The 23,796-nt window shown below is 50.7% G+C and overlaps 9 protein-coding genes across 9 annotated transcripts; 5 read left to right on the forward strand and 4 right to left on the reverse strand.

The window, feature by feature from the left end:
• Window positions 1–356: 356 nt before the first annotated feature.
• Window positions 357–827, forward strand: V8C40DRAFT_282199 (uncharacterized protein; the record flags this gene model as incomplete). Its single annotated transcript, XM_083221754.1, has 1 exon — window positions 357–827. Exon 1 carries the CDS (start codon window positions 411–413, stop codon window positions 825–827), a length of 417 nt encoding a protein of 138 aa, XP_083069301.1. The 5' UTR covers window positions 357–410.
• A 237-nt stretch (window positions 828–1,064) lies between these two features.
• On the reverse strand, window positions 1,065–3,507 carry V8C40DRAFT_254882 (chromo domain-containing protein). Its single transcript, XM_083217916.1, has one exon. It carries the CDS (start codon window positions 3,201–3,203, stop codon window positions 1,476–1,478), a length of 1,728 nt encoding a protein of 575 aa, XP_083069302.1. The 5' UTR covers window positions 3,204–3,507; the 3' UTR covers window positions 1,065–1,475.
• Window positions 3,508–3,746: 239 nt separating this feature from the next.
• V8C40DRAFT_254884 (presequence translocated-associated motor subunit PAM17) lies at window positions 3,747–5,067 on the forward strand. The gene is made up of 2 exons (XM_083217917.1): window positions 3,747–4,593; window positions 4,656–5,067. Exons 1-2 carry the CDS (start codon window positions 3,918–3,920, stop codon window positions 4,757–4,759), a joined length of 780 nt encoding a protein of 259 aa, XP_083069303.1. The 5' UTR covers window positions 3,747–3,917; the 3' UTR covers window positions 4,760–5,067.
• Window positions 4,997–6,644, reverse strand: V8C40DRAFT_254885 (uncharacterized protein). Its single transcript, XM_083217918.1, has 3 exons — window positions 6,360–6,644; window positions 6,080–6,293; window positions 4,997–6,018 (listed from the first exon to the last, which is right to left on the reverse strand). Exons 1-3 carry the CDS (start codon window positions 6,562–6,564, stop codon window positions 5,055–5,057), a joined length of 1,383 nt encoding a protein of 460 aa, XP_083069304.1. The 5' UTR covers window positions 6,565–6,644; the 3' UTR covers window positions 4,997–5,054.
• A 158-nt stretch (window positions 6,645–6,802) lies between these two features.
• Window positions 6,803–7,768, forward strand: V8C40DRAFT_254886 (ribosome biogenesis protein SLX9-domain-containing protein). Its single transcript, XM_083217919.1, has 2 exons — window positions 6,803–6,843; window positions 6,918–7,768. The coding sequence occupies exons 1-2, from the start codon at window positions 6,841–6,843 to the stop codon at window positions 7,518–7,520; spliced, it is 606 nt and encodes a 201-aa protein (XP_083069305.1). The 5' UTR covers window positions 6,803–6,840; the 3' UTR covers window positions 7,521–7,768.
• A 341-nt stretch (window positions 7,769–8,109) lies between these two features.
• Window positions 8,110–10,015, reverse strand: V8C40DRAFT_282201 (uncharacterized protein; the record flags this gene model as incomplete). The annotated part of the gene is made up of 4 exons (XM_083221755.1): window positions 8,110–9,028; window positions 9,080–9,093; window positions 9,148–9,812; window positions 9,974–10,015. The coding sequence occupies 4 exons, from the start codon at window positions 10,013–10,015 to the stop codon at window positions 8,301–8,303; spliced, it is 1,449 nt and encodes a 482-aa protein (XP_083069306.1). The 3' UTR covers window positions 8,110–8,300.
• Window positions 10,016–12,918: 2,903 nt separating this feature from the next.
• Window positions 12,919–17,321, reverse strand: V8C40DRAFT_277248 (mannose-1-phosphate guanylyltransferase; the record flags this gene model as incomplete). The annotated part of the gene is made up of 7 exons (XM_083220941.1): window positions 12,919–13,254; window positions 13,308–14,901; window positions 15,521–15,707; window positions 15,767–15,856; window positions 15,924–16,812; window positions 17,028–17,114; window positions 17,241–17,321. 7 exons carry the CDS (start codon window positions 17,319–17,321, stop codon window positions 12,919–12,921), a joined length of 3,264 nt encoding a protein of 1,087 aa, XP_083069307.1.
• Window positions 17,322–18,809: 1,488 nt separating this feature from the next.
• V8C40DRAFT_86571 (uncharacterized protein) lies at window positions 18,810–20,315 on the forward strand. The gene has a single exon (XM_083223542.1). The coding sequence runs from the start codon at window positions 19,069–19,071 to the stop codon at window positions 20,218–20,220; it is 1,152 nt and encodes a 383-aa protein (XP_083069308.1). The 5' UTR covers window positions 18,810–19,068; the 3' UTR covers window positions 20,221–20,315.
• A 761-nt stretch (window positions 20,316–21,076) lies between these two features.
• On the forward strand, window positions 21,077–23,112 carry V8C40DRAFT_254906 (NAD-dependent glycerol-3-phosphate dehydrogenase N-terminus-domain-containing protein). The gene is made up of 2 exons (XM_083217920.1): window positions 21,077–21,360; window positions 21,422–23,112. The coding sequence occupies exons 1-2, from the start codon at window positions 21,164–21,166 to the stop codon at window positions 22,638–22,640; spliced, it is 1,416 nt and encodes a 471-aa protein (XP_083069309.1). The 5' UTR covers window positions 21,077–21,163; the 3' UTR covers window positions 22,641–23,112.
• Window positions 23,113–23,796: the final 684 nt, after the last annotated feature.

Consider the following 23,796-nt stretch of genomic DNA (forward strand, 5'->3'; position numbering starts at 1 on the left):
GTTATTTATACCAGTATGCCGATTTGTCATTTCACGTTTATTATAGTTGGCCGCATAACATCTGCCACAAGTGTGAGGACGAATCATACATGCAAACTCTTCTTCAGAGAATAATGCCCGCATTAGTCCATCTCCACATCCTCATGCATAGATCTACAATCGTCTTAGCGTAACTGTATGTTTCCTGTTCGTCAGAGCTGAGAACCCATTATCAGCTTGTCAAATCCCCAAGGGGAATCGGAGAATCCACTAATAATCAGCTGAATAAGATGCTCAGAAGTGTAGTTCGCCTCCCCAATATATATCTCTCCAGAATACCCCGTATCTCATTCCACCATTCACCTCATCATCGTCAACTAAAACAAAACACCCAATCCCAAGTTCTATAACACTTCTCCTTCTACATCACCATGTACACAACTATCCTCTTCCCAAGCACCTCCATAAAAGTGCTCGATTTAAACACTGTCTTCAACACCCCCGTAGGCGCCTACATCCGCCCCTCCTCAACAACAAGCTCAATCACCATAACCACCACCACAAACTGTCACACCAAAAACCTCTGCAGTTTTTCTTCCATCACCGTGCCCTGCGCCGGTATGCCGAGCTGCATAACCCATGTCTCCATCACCTTTGACGACGTCCAGGTCCTCGATACCGACGTCTCGGAAGGCTTCATGAATTTCACCCTCTATCCTGATCAAGACTTAGAGTTTCCGGATGGCGTCAAAGAGATAAATGTTGTGCTAGAAGTTAATATCCCGAGCGATTCTAATGGGTTGGTTATCAAGGATATTTCGATGAAGTTGTTTGAGGACTATAACTGAACTGGTTGTTACATCGTGCTGAAAGTATGTGATTCAGCAAGGCGGTAGATAAAATAGCTATAAGAGATTATCAAAGAAAGAGAAAGAGCCGTAGATTCTAGACTTCGGGCCATGATGTCAAGAGGCAAATACATCTGAGATAGGGTACACAACGAGAAGAACTACCCGACTTCCGTCAGTCGTCGTCTCCTGAGCTCCGTATTTACTTAATTAGCAGGCTGGTAGAATGGAATTATCATAAATATATTGTCATTTGAGGCAATCGTAGAAAGAAGTTGAAACTGAAGAGTTATTTACTACAACAAGACAATATTGAGCAGTCTGCCTAGTCACTCCATGCCTAGTTTTCGACTCAAGCAATCAACTAAACCATCCTGCTTCAGAATGAATATGTAATGTTGCTCGCTCACGTTTCTAATCCCAAGCGCGCAACCCTCCAGCAATAGCAACACCAAATGTATATCATGAAAGGTATATCAAATTCCTTGCGCCATTTGCCATGCGCCCGCCCCCATAAAGACTCAACTTGACTTTCAGCTAATGTCATGAAATCCGTCGCACCTTTCCTTTCCCACGTGGGGGAAAAAGGTAAACCAAAAATGAATAAATAAATCGCTATTCTAACCCAAACATGTTGTCAGAAACCTGTCATTGAAACCCCCGAAATACGCCAAGTGCAGTCGAGACAGCGTTGGCAGTCGGCCAGACACTCTGATTCTGCAACTCATTCTCGCCCCCTTCTGTGACGACAAAGAATTCATCCTGTGCGTCTCCAGCGAGCTCATCTTCTTCGCCGTCATAGCCCTCGTCCACCATATCGAGGCTGTCTTGGTCCCCCGCAAAAGCCTCACTAACGCTGCTATACTTTCTGCGGATTCCGGGCCACGTCAATTTCGACTGTTTCAAAGAGCCCTGTTTGTGGCTGCTCTGTTTGGAGATGCCGTTTTGGGGGCCAGATTGTTTGGGCTTGCTCAGCCCCTTGGCGGAATTGCCCTGTTTACTTGTGCCCGATTTGGCTATGGTTTTCCGTTTGCTTTTGGATATCTTGAAGAAATTCCGCACAAGGTTCGCCGGGATGTTTTCTTCAGGCTCCCATGTTCTCTTCTGGTCTGGCGGCCAATCACCTTCCCAACTGACCTTGAAGTATCTTACTATGCCACGGCCATCTACCTCATAATATTCGACATCTTCGATTCTCTCCACAACCCAGTCGGCTTCCCCTTGATTTTCCCCTTGAGGCTCAGCCTTTGGTACATCATCTTTAGGCCTGGGCCTTTTTCTCGATGTCTTTGGTTTGGCTGCCGCTGGATTCCTTTCAACTGCCTTGTTCTCTTCACTGGCGACCACCTTTGGGGAATTCGGTATCGTGCTCTGTCCCGCTGGTATAAATGATGATAGCCCTAGCCCTTGCTGAATTTGACTGCTCTGTTTGACGCTTGGTTCGGGTGGCTGTGAGCTCTGCGTTTTGACCGACGTGAGTCCTCCGTTGCTTGATCTTGGTGGTGTGCTGAGCCGTATAATCGATGATGGTTTAGGTGGTGCTTGTGGCTGCTTTATTTTTATAGGTACAGTGTCTACTCGTGAATCATTTCGCATGGCTTCGGGTGCCTCGCTAGGTAAGGGGCTTTCTGTATCTTCGGACATTTCATACTCCATGGGTAGATAGCCATGCAAGCTCTGAAACTGCTCCTCAGCAATCTGTCGTGATGGACTTCCCTCTTCGTCCTCCAACCACTCAAATTCCTCCAATCTTGGCTTTTTGGGCGTCGAGAGACTCATGGCGCCCGGCTTATGCCGTGACTTTGCCTGGGCGACGGTTTCCGGCTCAGCGACAACTGCAGACTCTATCTGGCTGTGCGCCGGCGGTCTTCCTCTCTTCTTCTTGACCTTTTGTGGTGCCGCTAGGTCTGACTTGAGCTCTGCTTCCAGTTTCTCCCTTTCATCGTCCAATTCCTGCTCCAGCCGTTCTTCAAAATCCTCGAGGGTTCGCGGGGAGACATAGTCCAAGACCTGCATGGCCGGAACCAGCTTGCTCGCAGCCGGAAGGTCGCGCCAACCAATGAGGTACATCATGCGTTTTGGCAGAGGCCGTCCATTAGGCGCAAGTCCAGGCGAGGGAAGCAGAAGGCGTTCGGCGATGTAGGCGGTAGAGTCGCCGGGAAGAAGCAACGATACCGGTTGCAGCGGCGGTCCGCTACCCGGGACGTAGTCGGCAGGTTTCGAGGCGAGAGGAATGACGATTCGCGATTTTGTAGAGGGCTTTGCAAAGGGCTTATCGAGAGCTGGTTTGCCCTTGAGATTGGCTGAGCGAGGCAACGGCGCCATGCCCCGGCCAGCGAGGCAGCGATCCCAGAAATCGGGATCGAAGAGCATCATGACAGGATGCCGCGGGGGAGACGGGCTAACGAGCAGCCAACGGGTCTGTTCATCGTCTGCATTTACGGTCGTATCGACACGGCGTCGACTGGCGCCGTGAGCGGGTGGGAGTCGCGTGATGCTGAGGTGAAATCGGATGGGAAAGTCAATATCGCAAGGGACGCGACGTCGAAGCTGAAAGGACGATGATGACTAAGCTCGCTCGGTCTTTGTCTGTCAACCTTCCAGGTTCTCTTCATGCGTGATGTAGCCATTGTCATAATCACAATACAGACTCTGTGCTAACTTTCAAACTGTATGTCAGTAATAATATCAATTAGAATGGGCATTGAGTTGGCACCTTTCTCTTCAACGTTTGACTTGTCATTATTAGCATTCAACCCCTTCTCATTGCTTGCATTTGAACGATTACAAGTACCCGCTCCATTCGCCCGTCCATTAGCCCCAAAGCTCGCTGTAGCTCAGCGCATCGGGTGGGGAATCCTTGTCACAGCTGCTAAAGCACCACCAAAGCCGACGCAGAAAAGCAACTGCAACTCTGCATCTCAAACCCTCAACCCTGCAAAAAAAATCTCCAAAAAAAGTCTGCGATACAACAGAAGCAGCAAGCAATTGTCTTTGCGCTCTCTCCGGCTTCCTCCCCGCCGATTCTTCTCTCCAATATCATATTTCTCAATTGGCGACGCCCTTCGCCTCTCTCAGCATCTGCCCGCCATGTCGTCGTCGCTGAAAACGCTGTGCATGCGCATCCCCGCAGCGCCCAGCAGCCTCGTGCGATGCTGTCCTAGAGCTTCATTCTCGCCTGCGCGCGCCCACCCCGGCGCCTTTGCGCTGACGAACTCCCTTGCGCGCGCAAATCACAGCCTCTCCGTCTCCAGCTCAATCTCAAAACCCAGCCCCAGCGCCCTCCCAAGCACGCGGCCGTCCATCGTCAGCCTCGTCGCAAGAGGCTCCTCCTCCTCCCCCACCTCATCGTCATCATCAGTCCGGCTCTACTCCAGCTCCGCGACCGGCTCTTCCGCCTCCGCCTCCGTCCCGGCCCTCGACTGGAACTCCTTCTTCAAGCTCCGCCTCCGCCGCCGGCGCATCCAGCTGCTCTTCTCCGTCGTCACGGGCCTCATCGGCGGCGCCGCCGGCACCATCTTTTTAGCCGAGGGCTTTGCCGAGCCGCTCATTGCGCAGATCCCGCTCGATCCCTTCTTCACCCTGGGCATCATGACCATGGCCTGCGCCGGCCTGGGCTGGCTGATTGGGCCGACGCTGGGCAACCAGGTGTTTTACATCATCAACCGGCGCTTCAAGACGCAGATGATGCAGAAGGAGGGCGAGTTCTTTGCACGTGTCAAGAGGCACCGCGCCGACCCGACAAACTCGAGCGCGGGCAACCCAGGTAAGATCCGGTACCATGCGATTCTCTTGTATAAAGTTGAAATCTAACACTTGAACTTGCAGTCCCCGATTTCTACGGCGAAAAGATCCAGAGCGTGGCCGGATACCGGAGATGGCTCAAGGACCAGCGGGCATTCAACAAGAAGAAGTCGGCCTCTTTCGTCTAAGCCAAGAAACACACATGATTGGGACAAGAACGACATCGAAGCAATGGAAATGCGTGGGTTAGCAACTGTATTTTGTAAGAAGAAAATCTCTCTCTCTCTTTTTCCTCGTTTCTGTTTTGTGACAGCTTGCTCCTTGGACGCTGCTTGGATGGACTTGAAAGAGGAGAAAAAATGGACCCCCTTTCCCTCATTACATTGGGACTGTGGGCTTGTAGTATACGTGTATTATGTATAATGAGAAACTCTCGTGTTTGCATCTATTCATTGTTGGCTTCGGTCTATCATCTTTATTCTCTCATATAAATGGCAAGCTTGGATCGACAGTAGTCTTCCAAGCCTGTAGTCCACCCAAGATATCCCCGATGAAACGCTCTCCGTTACGGTCCGCCCCTAAATCTTTCAGTTTCTTCGCTGCAATCTGTGAATCGTTGCCCACACGACACACTATATATATCGGCGCATTAGGGGGCACATCCGTTGGTATCAAATCAGATAACTCTGACCCTTCCCCGCGGTGAGCCGTAAACCGACTAATAGGAACGTTGATGGAACCAGGAATATTAGACAAGCCAAAATGCTCCTTTTCTCTCACATCAAGCAAGAGATGCGATTTGTTCGCACGAGATATCTGCTCGTACTCCGCCACTGAAATGCGCTCCTCTGGCTGAAGCAGCTTCACGGGCTGATTGACGCCGCAAAACTGAATGTAGTCCATCGAAGTCTTGAGCTCGTTCAGCGTCAACGCCGAATCATCTCCCGCGCAAGCAAAGCACCCCTTCCTTTTGCCCCTCATCCTGACCGTCCGGAACGGCACATCGCCCATGGCACTGAAAAGCAGCATCCCCACCTGTCGCACGTCTTCCCCATCTCCAACGTGAGACTTCAAGTGCTCTCCCCGTACAAGCAACTTAATCGCTTCCAACGCCTGTAACACACCCATGACGCCCACCACAGGGCCAATAATACCTCCCTCGCCACATCCAACGACGCTCTCTGGGGGAGGGGGCTTCGGAAAGACGCAGCGGTAGCAGGGACCCTTGCCAAGAGGATTGTTGAGCACAATGAGCTGGCCCGAAGTTTGAAACGCAGAAGCAGAGACGAGAGGCTTGGAAAGAAGAACGCAAATATCGGAGATGAGATAGCGCGAGGTAGGATGATCTGTGCAGTCGAGAACGAGGTCGTACTGGGAGACTATTTCCTCGGCATTCTGAGGTGTGAGATGTGTAGCATGAGCATGATACGTGATTGTAGGGTTCAATCTATGAAACCAAGTCAATACATTTCATATGTTATCCTCATGACGGAAGTAACAAAACTCACCCCTTGAGATATGTCACAGCACTGTCAACCTTCATCATCCCAACCCTGCTCGTCGCATGAGCAACTTGCCTATGCAGATTCGATACCTCAACCGCATCACCATCCACGAGACCCAGCGTCCCGACTCCAGCTCCAGCGAGATATGCCGCTGCCGGACATCCAAGGCCACCAGCGCCGACGAGGAGGACCTTGGCATGCTTGATATTCAGCTGGCCTAAATTCCATCGAGTCAGTATATGATTTATTTGCATCTGCGTCTTATGACAGGATAGATAAGTACCTTGTAGTCCAAAATTGGGCACAATCATCTGTCTGCTATACCTCTGATAATCTCTCTCCTCAAGCGGCCACTTCCACTCTCCCTCGACACCATCCCTGTCATTCCCAACGGCCAGCTTTTCAGCTTCAACAAGCCGCGCGCGCAACTGCACCAGCTCAGCCTCTTTCTCCGCAATCTCCCTTTTCAAAGCTTCTATTGTATCCATGTCTTCATCAAAACAACACGCTCTCTGTTTCTTCCCAAAAAGTCGTGTAAAAATAGAATGAAAACAGAAATAAAAGTATAAAATTTGGCTTACATACAAGAAGTCTCTCCCAAATCTTAGCACATACCAGCTCTACCTTTTTACCCCACCCACACCTCGGTCAGTCCCCCCTCTCACCGAAATCTTCTCCACCAAAAAATCATCCATCACCAACTTTTTTTCCTCGATCCCAAGAATCCTTCACATGTGACACTCCAACAAACCACCTTCTTCAAAATGGTATAAACCACCCTCCCTTTCACCCTCAATCTCAATCTCAATCTCAATCCCAACTAACTCCAATCCCTCAACAGGCCCCCCAAAAACCATCCGCCACCGCCCTCCGCCACGCCCGCATAACAAACTCCATCCACCCCCTCGCCCCCCAAAAGACCTTCCGCCAAAACGCCTCAACATCAGACTCCTTCCTCTCCTCCAAGCGCGACAAGCGCACCATCAAACACTCCTCCTTCGTCTCCCGCATCTCCTCCTCCTCACGCATCTCCAAATCCTCAAAACTTCGCCGGGGCCGCGGCGCAAAGAAGTCCGCGACACTCAACTCCCTCGACAGCCTCGCCGACGCACTGCCCGAGCTCGCCGACGGAGAGGGCGCCGCCGAGATTCTCGATGGAAAGATTAAGCACCAGAGCTTGCGCAGCAAAAAGGGCGCTCTGAAGAGGAAGGAGAGGTTGTTGAAGGGCGAGATGGCGAGGTTTGGCGTGAGCATGGCGCAGTTGTCGCATTTGCCTGCGCAGACGCAGAATGCGGTTCCAGAGCCTGAGAAGCCTTCGGCGGCTTCTTTGCCGGTATCTAGTGCTCCGACGCCAGCTCCGGCGGCGTCGAATAGATGGGCTGCGCTGAGGGGATACATTTCTGCTACGATGGAGCAGAACCCGGCGTTTGTGAACAAGGACTAGGGTTGATATGGGACTATTTGCATATAAACATGGGAAATTTGCGCCGCTGAGATGTTCAAGTCATGAGCGACTATAATGGCATTTCAAGAGATAACTGCAAGATGGGGCAGAGGAAGAGTAACAATTCGCGGGTTCAGCATTGGTAATGTTTGAACAATATACGGGTATAAAATGGTGAGGCTAGGAGTTTTGGAGTTAGAGTTCTTAATTCAATCATCCATTTAATTGATCAATACTGGCAATTCAAATGCTATGAAAAGAAATGCTATGCTTAAAGACGTTCCACCCGTCTTGATTGAGTCGCAAAACCCTCACTTGCCTCGACATTGCGTCGATGCCTGTAAATACCATGTCCGGAAGCGCCATGTCCCGCCTTTGCTCTGAAGCCGTCATGGTCATATCTCGTAGCGAAAATAAAATAAAAAACAAACAAAATTGGTATCGTCTTGTCCCTCAGTCATCCCTCCTTCATCGGCATAACTTTGCCGCTGTAAACTCATCAAGCTCATTCAAAGTCTTTGAATTCCTTCACAAACTGGGGGGTATGTTCTCGGCCTCCGCATTATCATACCCTATCCAACGCCAAACATGCAACAATCGCAATCGATGATCGAAAAAAACTTAATGACAAGCTCGCTATCAAAAGCGACATATTGAGCTCAACGAGAAGAAACTTGACAAAACAGAATGCAAGAAAAAAAGACGAGATTAAACAGAATCTCTCGGTGAGTCATCACTCGTTCTCGTTGGCACGAATTTGTGCAAGAACCAGCCGAAAATCTATCTCAAGGCTGCTTTGAGGCCACGGTCCTTGATGGGCGCGGCTTTGGCGGGGTTCGCAGTGACAGCGGATGGTTTGGAGCTGGAGCTAGAGCTGGAGCTGGAGCTGGAGTCGGAGTTGGACCTTTTCAATCCCTTCATAAGACCAAACTTCATCTCGAGCAGGTTGGGCTTCTTAGGATCAAGAGGTGGCTGGACAATCCTGCGCATGCGGACGGGAGTCGGAGTGCTCTGCGAGCTCTGCGAACTCTGTGGAGACTTCTTGGTTGGAGTTCTTGGAGACTTGGAGACTCCTGAAGAGCTACTCTTTGGCGACTGGCTGAATGTGGCGGAGCGATTGTAAAGAGATGGCGATGCCAACTGCCCCTTGCCAGCCGACTTTGCCTTTGCTGTAAGTCTTTCGGTTTGATTGGTTGCCTTTGGGGCACCTGTCTTGGAGGCAGTCGTCTTTGAGTTGCTTATTTTCGAATCCTTCGTCTTCGAGTCCACTGTCTTCACATCCTTCGTCTTCAAGTCCTTTGTCTTTAGGTCCTTTGTCTTCGGACTCTTCTTCTTGCTGGAGCCAGTCTCCGAATCGTCCAGCTTCGCATCAACAGCCTTTTGCTTAGCCACCCTTGGCTTATCCACCTTTGCATCTTCAGGAAGAACAGGAGACTTCTTAGCATCGTCATCTCCATGTTGCCCAGCCAAACGCTTCTCGAATTCTTCCCAAGAGCCGAAGCGAGCAGCTTTCTATTCAATTCGCGGGGGAGTCTTGGTTGAGGTAAAGGGACTCGCACTTCTCCTTGCATCTCTGTTAGCCATCGCATATCAACCAAAGATTATACTCAAAGCACAAGACACTCACGATCTGCGACGCTCTCCCTCTTTGCGCAAGTTTTCGATAATCTTGAGCATCTCTTTCCGGCCACCGTTGCTATCGACCATTTTTCCAGCCATGCTCATCGACACCTTTTCTCGCGCATTGGCCACCAGCAGGCGCTTGACAAGCAGGTGTCGCATCAAAAGACAGACAAACACGCCGCAGTCGCTGCCGTTTTCCTGCTGAGGAGAGTCTTCCAGGTTGATGAATCGAATCTGTCGTCCGACAATGGTGCCGAGCTTCCGCGTCGCCAGGGCTGCCTCTGCATAGTTGGCGCCGCCGAGAGAGTCGTAGTGAAAGGCAATGCCGTCGAGAACAGAGACCAGCAGCAGCGACCAGTGGCTTCCACCCTCGGCCTGGGCAACATTCCGGTTGTCGTTGATGGGCAGGAAGACGTGGGTGACCTTTGAAAAGTCGGGCAGGGCCGCCTGGACATGGCGCATGTCGGGTTCCTTCATGAGCAGAAACGTCATGCTGGGTCGCAGCAGGATGATGCGGGCCTGGGGAAATCGCGGGAGGGTCTCGTGCTCGAGATACTCTTCCCAAAAGGCAATGTTGTTGTCGGTCAGCCAATCATTCTTAAGCGATTTGATGTCTTCGACGGTGAGGAGGACATCGTAGTAGCTGAGGTAGGCCTTTTCGGGGGACAGCTGCCGATCCAATGACGTTAGCAGGGCCCTAAGCAAACAGGATCTGGATCTCAAGGGCGTGTAAATGGAAGGGTGGGAATCGGCAGAAGAAGAGGATTGCAGGTGTTTGAACGCTAAAAAAGAAAATAAAAAGATGAAAAAAGAAAAGGACAATGCCGTACAGAATCGCCGAAATGGCGGGCCATGCGCTGTCGAAAAGGCATCCTGTGCTTGCGCCTCTTCCTCTTGCTATGCGAATCGTCGCGCGGCGTCGCCCGGCTGGTGCTGGTGCTGGAGCTGCCCCAAGGACGAATTGACTCGGACGAGCTTGTGCTGCTGCCGGAGCTGGACTCGCGGCTTCGGTAGATGAAGGAGAAGCCGGTGAAATGACTGCTAGAAGGCGGGAAAACAGCAGAGACAGATGAGAATCAGAAAAGTTTGTTTGTTGTTTCGTTTTAGACGGGAAGAAGAATAAAGTAAGAAAAAAAAGTGTGTAAGGCGAGAGAGGCCCGGCAGATTAAGGAAATGGGCTTGAAAAAAATAAATGCGGGGCGTTGGGGTCGGTCCAGGTTTTGGATCCGGCTTTGTGAAGCGAAATCTGAGGAGGAGCTCAGATTGCGATGAAACGGGCGATGACGAGGGGGGAGACAAAAGGCGTGATGTGATGATGTTGAGGTGAAGACGATGTGAAGTGAAGGTGTTTCATGCGTATGTATGCAGTACCTAGAGCAGGCAGATGCAATACAACCACATGCACCTAATGCAACCAAAGAGGCTCGCAATAGGTTCCTCTCCAAGGCAGCAATGGAAACAGAGCAAAATAATGAATATGCAGCGGGTAGGCAAGCAATCAATTCATCCGTCAAGTCAGGTGGGCGTCGCGACTCAAAGTGAAGCCAAAAGTATAAGCCGCCCCGGGCTCTCTCTCTCTCTCTCACTTTTTTGCTGCTGTCTTTGTCTTGGCCCCCCCAAAACCAACCTAAACCAAGGCAGCGCCCGGAGACACCGGCTCAAGTGAAAACATGTGGGCTGTGCCTTGCACTTGCGTCACTGCCATTGAGGCGTTCTAGCTGAGCCTAGCAGCACTTTTAGGGAGGGAAAAGAGGGAAAACATGCGATCAAAGAATGGGCAGATGACTCTTTTGTTTTTCCCCTTTCCCCGGACGGGCAAACCGGGTGATGTTGATGCCAAGAGTGGTGGAATAGTAATAAGTAGATAAGTAGATGCAGTTCTCACCTCCAGTTTCCGGTGGGCGATGAAGACGCCGATGATGACCTCGACGACCGCATATTCGTTTTTGTCTGCTGCTTGACAACAAACACTGTAATATAAGACGTTCAATCTCTCGTAGTTTCGTATTCGATCTCGCCAATGTTGCGCGTTGTCGTCGGTCAAACGTGGGCTTTTATCTTCCCTTCCCCCAGAGTTAGGCACCAAAAACAGCAAACCGCCAAAGAACCGCTTCTCACCAATCCCGAGTGCCGTCACCTCAATGCAGCCAATCGTCAAAGCCCTCTGAGGAGATCGAATCAATCAATCGCAGGCCAACAACGCAGCAAACAACCCGAAACCAGTCCGAAAATGAAAACCAGAAAAACTGTCCCCAGGCCCAAAGATATACTACTCCTCGCCTATTCCTCATACCGCCAACCAACCACTTACAAACCGACCCCCAATTCTCCATCGCCCTCTTCGCGCGGCCCCCCATCCTCCCTTTTTTTGTTTTCCCTCGCCGACTTTCCGCTGCTTCTCCATTTGCAAATTGTTTGATCCCTCTCGCTTCTTGATTTGCTCAGGCCCGTCTGTGTGCTCCCTCATGCCCGTTTCAGCTACCTGCTGGCATGCACGTCACGTCACCTTTGGGTCGGGAACCCGGCCTTGTCTCGTCTGTGTCTGTAACCATCATCCACCACAGACACAGAACCCCCCTTTTTTCCTTCCATCTTCTCCTTCTTTTCCCTTTTTTCCGTTGCCTCTCTCTATTTCACTCGTATACTCTTCTCTTTTCTCCTCCATATCTTACAAGCATCTGTATTACTCCGTATCCACACGGCAATGCATCAATCGTAAACTCCCTGGTCTAGTCCTGATAGCACCACCACACCAACATTTTTTTCTACCTGCACATCCTCGGCATCGTCACACCTATCGTAGGCATGCATTTCTATCCCACACCCCAACTGCTCTGCTCTGTCTTACTCCCCATTTCTCGCCGCCTCACATGCCAACCAACTCTCTGCGCCGCTACCCCACAAGCCCTGCGTCTTACAAGTGCTCGCTGGCAACTTGGCATCCCCCAGCCCGCTCACCCGCTAGCTGCCTTGCGTCGTCTTTCGTGGTCCCTACCAGCAATGGCAACTGACATCAATCCATGACACCAGTCTTTTACCTTGCTTGCTTTGAGGCTGATACTATTACCAACTCATCTAGCACGTACATAACTACGGAGTACATGCCTATCTATCTCTACATACCGCCACCACTTCCATCGGGCGCATACTGTGGGTGCTACTGTAGGTACACACATGTAACGATGGAGATCCCGGTATCGCATCGACGACGACGGCTTCCCTCACCGCCGGCTCGCCCTGTCATCCTCCCCTCGTCTTCAATCTCCTATCACCCGGCACTTACGAATTACATATGTACTCCGGAAGAGGGCATATTGATAAAAAATCTCTACGCCACTCCAAGGACGATTTCAAGACAACACAACGCCGTGTCTCAGGCCAAAGCTTGCATCGTGATTCCAGACCCCCAAACATGATTCAAATCCCCATTGGCTGGCTGCATAATTGACACAGCCATCCCACATCACATCATGCATCATGCATCTCTGCACGCTACCTTGGGCCAATTCGCTTATTTCACTGGATGCAGAGGCTGTATGATGATTCATGACATTGACAGTTGATTTCGTCTACCGCTACCTTCGTTGGGCATGCATCAAATCGTAGATCCTAGCTTGCTACAGCACAAGCGGCAATCAACCACACCAAGAAACAAACACATCAGTCTCGTCTTCTTCAACGTATGATACATGCATCACTAGAGCCAAACACTCATCTTACAGCCAGTATCCCGCACTCGAACTGTCGGGTCATGCTAAACCCCACGCACCCCCTATCACACAGCAGTATTCTTCTCGCGAATTATCACATCTCGCAAACCTCTGAGGCTATTTCGAGTTCGACCATATGTTTGATGTCGACTTTGAACTACACTGTCAAGCTCCAATGCGGATTTTGCCCTAGCCAAGCCGTGAGCCTCAATGGCTTCTGTCGTTGATCGTAACTGCTTGCCAAATAGAGCACTATCGTTATGGAGTGCCTGCACGAGGTTGCCACTGTCTTTCAAGCACTGTTGCTTTAAGTGTTGCACAGAATCTTGTCCATTCTTTTCATACGTATCGACAATGCTGAAAATCTCCTTCTTTTTGCCGTCTAACCGAGCAATCAATTGCTATTAAGCAGTCAGCCACTGGCTTCCCAAACAAAGTGTTCAATGTTACTCACATCGACGGCCTTACGTATCTGGGTTTCGACATGATTGGGACTGGCAGCAGGGGCCGACTTTGCTTCAGGCTCTTGAGGTTCTTGTTCCGCCTCTGTTTGTCCAAGGAAGCTCTTCATGATCTCATCATGCAATTTTTTCCCAATACCTGGCTTACGCTTCGGAACCGGGGCTTTGTCGCTTACCCGCCGCAACCATTGCGACGAGGACTTGCCATTGATGTCGCCGAAAGCACTGCTATGCTGCTGTTCGATCTGCTTACCACTCGATGTGCTCCTCAAAAAGGATGAGGATTGTGTGGCAGTGGATAGCTCTGGACCACCACTCATAGGAAGATGCGGTTTGACTGGTACGGGCTGAATATTCTCAGGAAGGATAGCATCACTGGCAACAACCGGACTGCCCTTTTCCGACACACTGAACTGTCTTGACAAACGTCTTCTCTTTGCTCCATATTGTTGTTCGACAAAAATTGCTCCAGATTCGTTCAGAGTAGTGTCCTGCCTGTCGATTGCTGCTGGTACACGGCGATGTTGTTGTTTTGGCTCCTGTATAGCAGTGAAGTCATCGCCACTGCTGGCAGAATGGCTTTCCCTGGAATCTTCACCTTTTCTAGTGCTTGGAAGCTCCGGAAGATATTCCAAAGGACTTTCGGCAACTGGCTGGGTCGGGCTGTCAAGAAAGGTGATAACATCTTCACCTCTGGGTTTTGGGGGATTTTGGGGGGTTGGAGGTATTTCTGGCTTCTTCTTTTTCTGTGGCCGAGCCCGTTTCGGCTTTGGTTTTGGAGAACCTGCGACGGGTGAGCTAGATGCTTTGGCAGATTCTCTCAAAGCGTTGACGATTGGCAGTCTAACGGGCGCAGGTTGCTTCTTCCTCTTCTTGGATATAGGTTCTTCCAGTATCTCTTGGGTAAGAGAATCAAACCGAATGGGCTTTTTCGCTTTCGGTCGCTGCTTCTTTTCCTTTGGCTGTAAACTTGGTTTAGACGAACTCTTGGTCTCATCATTGAGGACTGGCTGGCTGTCATTTGGTTTGGCAGCGGCTGACGTTGATGCAGCACCGGCTGGCGTTGGTACAGCTTTCTTAGGAGTCAAATCATAGATCTCGTCAGGAGGCAAGTGATCTGATGATACAATTGGTATCTTTTTAGACGTTTCCGGAACAGGGCTGCCATCTGATAGGCTATCGTCAAAATTCCAAATGTCCTTGGGCTCATTGGCTCCTACGAAAGAGGAGCTGCGGTGAATGGTGGACGCAGTTTCGGAAAAGTCGACTCTTTTCATAGGGGTATATGATTGATCGTCTTGTTCGGCTGACGCCAGAGGCATCGTATCCGGAAGCTGGTTCTTCTCTGAACTTGGGCTCGAAAAAGGGGCCAAGGATTCTTCAAAATCCCAGACATCGTCATTGGATAATGCCCCAAGGTCGGCCGGCGAGCTTCGTCTAGTGTTGTTTGTCGTAGAGCCACCATCCGACCAGGCGAAAGACTTGATTGGGTGCTCATCTTTGTCGACGTGATTAGCTCCCGCGTTAGAGTCGTTGGGTGAGGAATCAGTCTTGTTCGCCTCAGGATATTGAGTCTTCTCTCCAGGCCTATTCGGAGTGACGTCTAGTTCGTTGAACTGAGTCAAGCATCTCTGGATTCTGGCATGCGTATTGGGCTTTGCGCGGAGTCTAGGAGCCATGGTTTAAATAGTCACGAAAGAAGAACAAGTAGTGTCACCAAGAGCATGGATGATGAAGTTTGGAAAGACAGAAGAAAAAGAAGAAGAGGGGAAGAGGGGAAAAGGTTGGGGGAATCCTTTTGTGTAGGTGGTCAACAAAGTGAGGGAGGAGCGCCTGTGAAATGGGAAGGATTGCCTCTCAACTCTTCAACCCTGAGGCACAAAGAATTGGCTCCTTAGAATCAAGGTGCAAACCACGAAAGGTACCGTTGTACCTGGCAATCAGTGAAAATGATTAAAAGAAAATCTGAATTGAACTGAGCATTAAAAGCGTGATACATGCGCGTAGCAACATATCCTGAGATGCGCGTGACATTAGCAGCTGCCAAGGGGCCCTTTAGGCTAGATACGCCAAGGTCGAGTTCCACTCTGGTCTCTCCCATCCAAACAAACCAAAAAAAATAAATAAATAAGAAGAAGAAAAGAATAAGAAAAGAATAAGAAAGAATAAGAAGAGCAAATCAACGCATATTTCCAGCTGATCTTACAACAAATTCTTCCATCCAGCCTCGCGACATTTCTTGACCAGTGACTTCACCTCCTGGGAACGAGCTCTAGTGGTTACCATGAGCGCATCAGGGGCATCAACGATAACAATGTCGTCAACACCAAGACACGTAATCAACCGGCCAGACACGGGCACAACAATTCCTCCAGCAGTTTGTTCGGATACAACTACAAGAGCTTGTCAGTAGAGCTTTCTTGGAGATAGAGAGGCTACAAGCGTGGCTTACCTAGTCTCTGGTCACCAAGCACACGAGGCTTGTTAGACTCAGCCGGCAGCATCTCGGCCAAAGATGAAAAGTCACCAACATCATCCCAACCTACGCAAGTCAGCACAATTTATTCCTTCAGGTGCAATAAAAAGACAATTATCGATCAGTAACTCACCAAATGTGGATGGAATAACTGCCACCTTTCCTTGGGCAGCCGCGGGTTCAGCAACCGCATTATCGATGGGAATCTTCTCCAGAGTGGGCCAAACTTCCTCCAGGGCAATCTTGCGTGCGACCTCATCGTCCCACACGGCAGAAATGTTCATCAAACCTTCATAGAGATCGGGGCAGTTCTCCTTCATCAGCTCCATGAGGAGAGAGGCCTTGGTGACGAACATGCCTGCGTTCCAGCGGTATTGACCCGTAGCAAGGTATTTGGCAGCGGTGTGAGCATCAGGCTTCTCCTTGAAGGAGCTCACCAGTCGTGAGTGCGGAGCTGATTTTAATCCAAGTTTGTCACCCAGTCGGATGTAACCAAATCCAGTGGCAGGATGAGAGGGTGCAATGCCAATGGTGACTAGGTAGCCTTCCTTGGCCACCTCGACGGCCTCGGTAACAGCACCGAGGAAAGCATCCTCGCCAGAGATCATATGATCAGCAGCAAAGGATCCGATCACTGCCTCGGGGTCGCGTCTGAGCAGGATAGCAGCAGCCAAGCCGATGGCAGCCATGGAATCCTTGGGGCCAGGTTCGGTGAATAGGTTGGAGGAATCCAGGTTGGGCAGCTGGCCCAGAATGCCCTCGGAGTGAGCAGGTCCAGCGACGACAGTCATTCGTGAAGGGCCAGCCAGGGGAAGGAGTCGTTCCCAGGTCGACTGCAGCAAGCTGTTGCCGCAAAGGTTGACATCGAGTAGGAACTTGGGATGGTTCTCGCGGGAGAGGGGCCACAGGCGGGTACCAGCACCGCCTGCGGGGATCACGACGTAGAATCCGGGGATCTCACGATCATCCGGGAAGGGAAAAGAGTGGGTGGTGACTTCGTGGGAGGGCGATGTGATTAAGACCTGAGAAGGACCAGCCTGGGCAGTGGAGCGGCGAGGCAAGAAAGGCGAGCGGGCACGCTCACGGCCAATGCTGGGAGACATGCCGGCGGAGAGGCCCGGAGGGCTGTTGCTGCGTCCTTGCTGCTGGCATTGTGAGAATTACAAACGAGATGAAGGAAGAGAATGAACGCCGCTTGAATGCCGGTGATTCAAAGCAACGCGAGATGGCGACCTACAGAAATGTTCTGGAGCATAATCTCCATGCTCCTGTTCGACGTACGAAGGTCTGAGCATTCTTTTCGCAGCTCAGTCAATTCTTGATTCTACACCTCCACATTAGACTCACTCTCATCCTGATCGATGCATCCAGCTGATGGGCCCGAGAATGCCGCCAGCAAAAAAAATCGCAGCCTCGGCCTTCAACCTTCAACCACAGGGTCATCCCTTACCTGCTTCTCCATCGCGCCCATGATGCGCTCCAGCATCATCTCAATGCCCATCTTGGGCGCCTCCGACACAGTGGTCGCCATGATTTCTCAATCAACCGATTTAACACAAAAGATAATAACGAGCGGATGGCAGAGGAATGTTGCCAGATTTTTGTGAAGTCCTGCGCAAATTCACACGAAGAAGCTAAGGTAAGCCGGAGAGTTCAAGGGCGCAGCACGAAACACTAAAACTCACTTTTATTTCAGACCCTTTTTCTTTTTTTTCTCACACAGTCAGCATCACAAGAACACGTACACAGATCGACTGTGAAAGAGAGAGGGGGGGAAATCTTGAAAGTAAGATTCACTGACTTTTTGGAATTGACGTCTTACGAAGTTACGAGAAAAGAGAGAAAAAAAGGACACGACACGTATTCTACAACTTTTTTTTTCCCACCTTGTCCCCCCTTTCGACGCCTTCTTCCCGCTGCTCCAGTGTTTCCATCCAAGACACTTTTCCTAAAGTGAGGCTAGCATGGGCAGGCAAAACACACCGAAGTAACCTCGATCCAGCCGCCGGCGTCACAATAGGAGAGCAGAGTAGGGGTCTTAGAGCGCGTGCTAAGCCTTCGCTGTGGACCCCTGGGCGAGCGCCATGTGAGGCTGACGAAGGACTGCTGCCCATTTGGGAGGCGCTGGCGCGTCTCATTCGCCTTTGGAGAGGGTCGTTGCAAAGTGGTTCCATCTTGCTCTTGGTCGGCACAATTGGGCTTGACTCGACTGGGTCGTTTAAAGGAGGCGGGTCAGGGCGAATATTGGCGGATCGGAGTATTGCGTATTAGTCGGTGGGTACTTGAAGATTGCGTGGTTTTGATCGATTTTTTTCTTCTTTTTTAAATCTTCGCTGGGTCTATTTCTGTCGATTCGCGAAAGCACCAAGCGATGGGGATCAATTAGGCTCAAACAGTTCTTCAATTACAGTCTACGAGTATGTGCTACGATTGACTTTCCCCATATTCTATCTGCAGTAGGAAGTGCATTGCTGTACACGCAAAATAGGCAAATGGGGTCACAGAAGCTGCCATTGATTTTTACTGTACTCGTATCCCTACACGATCTTCGTGTTCTTACCTGTTGGTCGCTGTCGTCAAATACGAGATGCTCCGCACCGCATTTCAGATTAGATTAGATGAAATCCTTCCAGAAAGGCACAGCTTACGTCCGCTCACTTATTACGCACTCACCGTATTGTCTCTCTTCCTTCAGACCAGATTAGCAAATCAGACCCGCGTCGCACCACGTCTCGGCCCGCCTTCCCTTCCATGTTGCTGAGCACAGCAGCCGTTAGCCTCCATTCAACGACCAATCCATAATTCCGATCAACTTAAACCATTCGCTTCCCTCTTTTTAACGTGCGGAGTTTCCCCCTGTACTTAGCGATGAGGAGCCAAGGGCGACACGCCGAGTTGATGTCACGACTGGTGATTATTCAGCCGTTGCAACGCTGCCATAGGTCGGATCATCGGTATTCGCAGGCAAGCCCAGGTCCGACGCTCCGCACGGGGTTGGAGTCCGCAAGTTAGAGCAGCTCGTTAGTCACAACCACGGAGAGAAAAAAAATGAGGAGTCCTGCAGGTCAGGCAGCGCTGGTGCCGAAGAGGGCGTTTGGAGGGTGGTTGATCGTTGCAGGATTAGTTGATAAATAGCCCCTTAGCCGCGTTTCATGCGTGTGTCGTTTTACCTAGACGCTCTGCCCATAAGTACAGCAGTTGCGCCGCCAGCGAAGAGGTTTTAATCCCGACATCAGTTAGTCATCGTACCCCAGATTGTACGCGCGTGTCTGCCCATCATGAAGGGAACAGATGCCATCGCTCCTGCTGTGGCCGCTCTCGAAAAGGCCGAAAATGTAGAACAGCATCCAGCAAAAGGCTCGTATCCGCCGATATCCTCTATTCCGAACACCTCATCGAAACGTCTCGCCCAAGCCGCCGAAGATGCGCCCAAAGATGTCGCGCAGTCTGCCAAAACCGTCCTTTACCTCGCCTACGGCTCCAACATGTGTGCAGAAACATTCCTAGGGAAGCGAAAAGTGCGACCTCTTTCTCAGATGAACGTCTCCGTCCCGATTTTGCGCCTGACATTCGACCTACCCGGACTGCCGTACCGAGAGCCGTGCTTTGCAAATGTCGGATATCGAAAGCTCCCCGAAAAGCCCAAGCTGCCCGACCCTCTTCACCCTCCAATCGTCCCGCCGATCAACCCGCCAAAGACGGAGCAGGAGTGGGATGGCGGCCTCATGGGAGTCGTATACGAAGTAACAGAGGAGGATTGGCGAAACATTATGAGAACCGAAGGCGGTGGCTCAGGATACCAGGAGATCATGGTGCCGTGTCTGCCAATGCCCGCCGATGTTGGTGTTCCCGAGAAGCCATTCCCGCCAGTACCCACGCTGCCGAAACCTTTCCTCGCAAGAACGCTCTATGCGCCTTACATCCCGCTCGAACCAGGCACGGACAAGAAAGATTGGTGGACCAGATTCGTCATTGGTCCTCATAGGCCAAAGCCCGACTATGCTCAGCCGAGTGCTCGATACCTGAAGCTCTTGCAAGACGGTGCACGAGAGCACGACCTTCCTCTAGCCTATCAAGACTATCTGGCCTCTATGCAACCCTACACCGCGACGACGCTGAGGCAGAAGATTGGGCAGAACCTCTTCCTCCTCTTCTGGGCACCGATGCTGCTCTGGTTTTTCGGGATAACGACCTTCTTGGCAGACGAGAGGGGGAAGGTTCCGCGGTGGGCTGCAAACACGATATCGGGGCTGTTTGGCGTCATGTGGTACAGCTACGACAAGATCTTCATTTTCATCTTTGGCGATGGCGAGAGAACGCAGGATTCAAAGGACGAGTCGAAGCGACGAAAGTCATTTTCCCTTGGAACAGTTGGAACAGATGAAGAAAAGGCGTCTTTGATGCAAGAGAGCGAGGAAGAAGAAGAGTAAAAGGAGGAGACTTTGTTTTGTTGGGTTTTTGGGTTTTGGCCTGTCAGACATTGGCGCTGACGTTATCTGGCTTTGTATCGTTTGTTTCAGCAAAGAGCGAGTTTGCATTGCATTAGTGCGTTGTTACTACTATAGGTACACGGAGACTGATATACTGTACTCCTAGCAACCATTGCCGCTGTCGCTACCTTTTATCTAAATATCTGGAGAGATATCCATTCATCTATAGACACTTTTACCATAAGATTGGCATACTGGAGCGTGCGGGATGTGGCACCAGCTAGCCACTCATAAACGAGTTGTGTTACGAATAGGGAAATGAGATAAAAAAGAGATAAAGGAAAACAGGAACACGTGCTGTCTAGAATCAAAGTATAAATGGCTGCACTCCCATTCAGATGCTGCATTGCATTGCATAAGCAGACATACTTACACGGTGTTGCAACTCCCATGTGTGCCCGATGTGCCGTGATCCTGCCTACCAGTCCTCGGCTCAAGCCGCCGATTGTGATCCTCCCATTGCACCTGTGTCTAATTTAAGAAAGAAACAAAATCACGACAGTCAGTCAAATCACCAGACGCATATCTCCAGCATGCCTCGTCGCTGGCATGTGAAAGGCCAATCCAGGAGGCCAGGGGTGACGCTGTTGCACGCTGCACGCCAGCTTTGCATGTGATTGTGATGGGGTTCCCTCGCATCTCGGCGAAAAACGGTTGGCGCGTGCCTTGAATGCTCAACCACTGAGCCAGGGCCCTAGTAAATCGGTTGGGGCGAGGGCCCGATGCGGCAAGCGGTGAGCATGTTTAATGCGCTGCGTCATTGGCACGATGAGCTTGGCACACTCTTTTCCCTCTTGCTGCAATTTCCTGCTTTCTGGCACGAGACAAACCTTGGAAACAGGTATATATACCTTTGATATACACTTGCGGTGCTCCCGATTGCATGCTTCGACTCTTTAGCTCTCGCCTCAGTTCCAGTTTTGGAGCCAATTTCTGCTTGTACCGATACAGCGTCGCATACAAGCTCAGCTTCTCTTACAGTTACTCCACCTTCAACAACCTCAACAAAACCGACAAGATGGCTCTCCTGGGCGGTCCCGAGAAGAAGCACAAGGTCACCATTGTGGGATCTGGCAACTGGTACGAGAAGAATAACTCAACATCTGTATTTTGTCAGCTTCTAATTCCATTCTTTGTACAGGGGATCTACCATTGCAAAGATCATTGCCGAGAACACGCGAATCAACAAGGATCTTTTTGAGGAGGAGGTCCAGATGTGGGTGTATGAAGAAGACGTTACCATCCCCAAGACGTCACCATACTACGACGAGTCCATCGGCGACGCTCCCCAAAAGCTCACCAACATCATAAACAAACACCACGAAAACGTCAAATACCTGCCCGGCATCGCCCTCCCCAGCAACATCGTCGCCAACCCCTCTCTCGTCGACGCTGTCCAAGACTCCACCATCCTCATCTTCAACCTTCCCCACCAGTTCATCCGCAATGTCTGCGACCAGATCCGCGGCAAGATCCTACCCTTTGCTCGTGGCATCAGCTGCATCAAGGGCGTCAACGTGTCGGACGATGGTGTCAGCCTGTTCAGCGAGTGGATCGGCGACGGCCTCAACATTTACGTTGGTGCTCTTAGCGGGGCTAACATCGCCAGCGAGATTGCCGCGGAGAAGTGGTCGGAGACAACCATTGCCTACGACCCGCCGCCAATGGACAACAGCAGGGCGCCGACGCCACGATCCCAGAGCCCCAACCTGACCATGACCGTCACCGAGCCCTCTGACATGGCGCATCGCGATGCTAGGGGCCGCAAGTCCAAGACGAAGCTGACCGCCGTCCCTGCAGAGTACCCTCCGCTTGATCACGACTGCTTCCGCACCCTCTTCCACCGACCTTACTTCCACGTCCAGCTGGTCTCTGACGTCGCCGGTGTCTCCCTTGGTGGTGCTCTGAAGAACATTGTGGCCTTGGCCGCTGGTTTCGTGGATGGTCGTGGCTGGGGTGACAATGCCAAGGCTGCCGTTATGCGAATCGGCCTGATGGAGATGGTCAAGTTTGGCAAGGAGTTCTTTGGCGAGACGGTGCACACCGCTACCTTTACCGAGTCTTCTGCTGGTGTTGCCGATCTGATCACCTCTTGCTCTGGAGGACGTAACTTCCGTTGCGCGAAGAAGGCTGTTGAGAAGGGCATCTCCGTCGACGAGGTCGAAAAGCAAGACCTGAACGGACAGAAGCTCCAGGGTACCAGCACGGCGTTTGAGGTGAACAGCTTCCTCAAGGCCCGAGGACTGGAGATGGATTATCCTCTGTTGACGGCTGTCAACGCCATTCTGTTGGGCAAGGCAAGCGTCGATGACATTCCCAGACTGGTTTCTGAGACTGAGAAAACACAACCAACTCTGTAAATGCAAAGAAAGCGAGCGTTGAAAAAAAAACATGCAATGTTGAGAGTACAGCGGCGTGGCAGGCGAGTAGGCGTGTATGCGTGTATGGAGGCGTTTTAGGATTCATGTCATAAAGCGGTAGATCCGGCCAGGCATTGTTACATCTTTTTTTTGGTTACAATACTCATGAATTGTTCAATACAATGTTAGTTTGATCATGATTTCTTCATCTCGACCTGTCCACTCTTCCCGTCTCTTCAGATGACATAGCCCACGGCACGTAGGAAGCAATGTAATTCGGCTTTGACCCATTTGACGGACCAGAACTTCTGTTTTTTGGACTTGTACCCTATCAAATACTTCTTTATGCCGCGATTCAGCTATCAAGACTCCCCATATGTGCCACGTCTCTCGCACATGCACGAATACACATCTATTCACGCCCAGGATATTACTCAATACCTAGTAACAATTCACGCCATTAACAAAGTACAAATGATGTAATGTATTCATAGAAAAATTCATCGCAATGAAAATTTACACGGATCTTCTTCTCCGGTGATATATTGTAAAAGTCACGCCAACCTTCCAGGTCCGATGGCGATCCGGCATGGCGAGCCTTGAAGCTCGCTCTTATCCATTGTTATATGCACAGCTTGACAAGCGACGAACTATTTTTTGTTAAATCATTGAAGATCACGGGTTAGTCAAGCCTCGTTTCATTAATCAAAGCACCAAAATCCGTGCCCGTTGATGTGCAATTTAGCCTCGTAGATCACTTACATTCTCGAACCCGTCCTACGTTCGGAGAAAACCTTCCACCAAAACGTCGATCAGAAGGCTGCATCTCGATTCTAGTCTCAATCACGCGCCTTGCATATCCTTCTCTAGACCCATTCTAAAATCATATACTTCATACAGCTCATATAATAGCAAAAAGTTCAAAAAAGTAGGCTAAAAATCCCCCATCCCCCCCCTTCTGACGCCATCACCACCACAGCTTTGCTTCCTATCGCTCAATATGTGAAAAAAACAGCCCTTGCAGCAGCATACATGTTCGCCAAGAGCCCTATTCTGCACGGTCGAGCCTTATTTAATCCCCGTATGGTTCTACCTTTTGCGGCAGCCTCGGGCGCCGATCAGCAACGGTCCCACGGCCATGGATGCGGACACGAGC

Source organism: Trichoderma camerunense, assembly GCF_050948025.1.
Source record: "Trichoderma camerunense strain CBS 138272 chromosome Unknown V8C40scaffold_19, whole genome shotgun sequence".
Classification (NCBI taxonomy): Eukaryota; Fungi; Ascomycota; class Sordariomycetes; order Hypocreales; family Hypocreaceae; genus Trichoderma; species Trichoderma camerunense.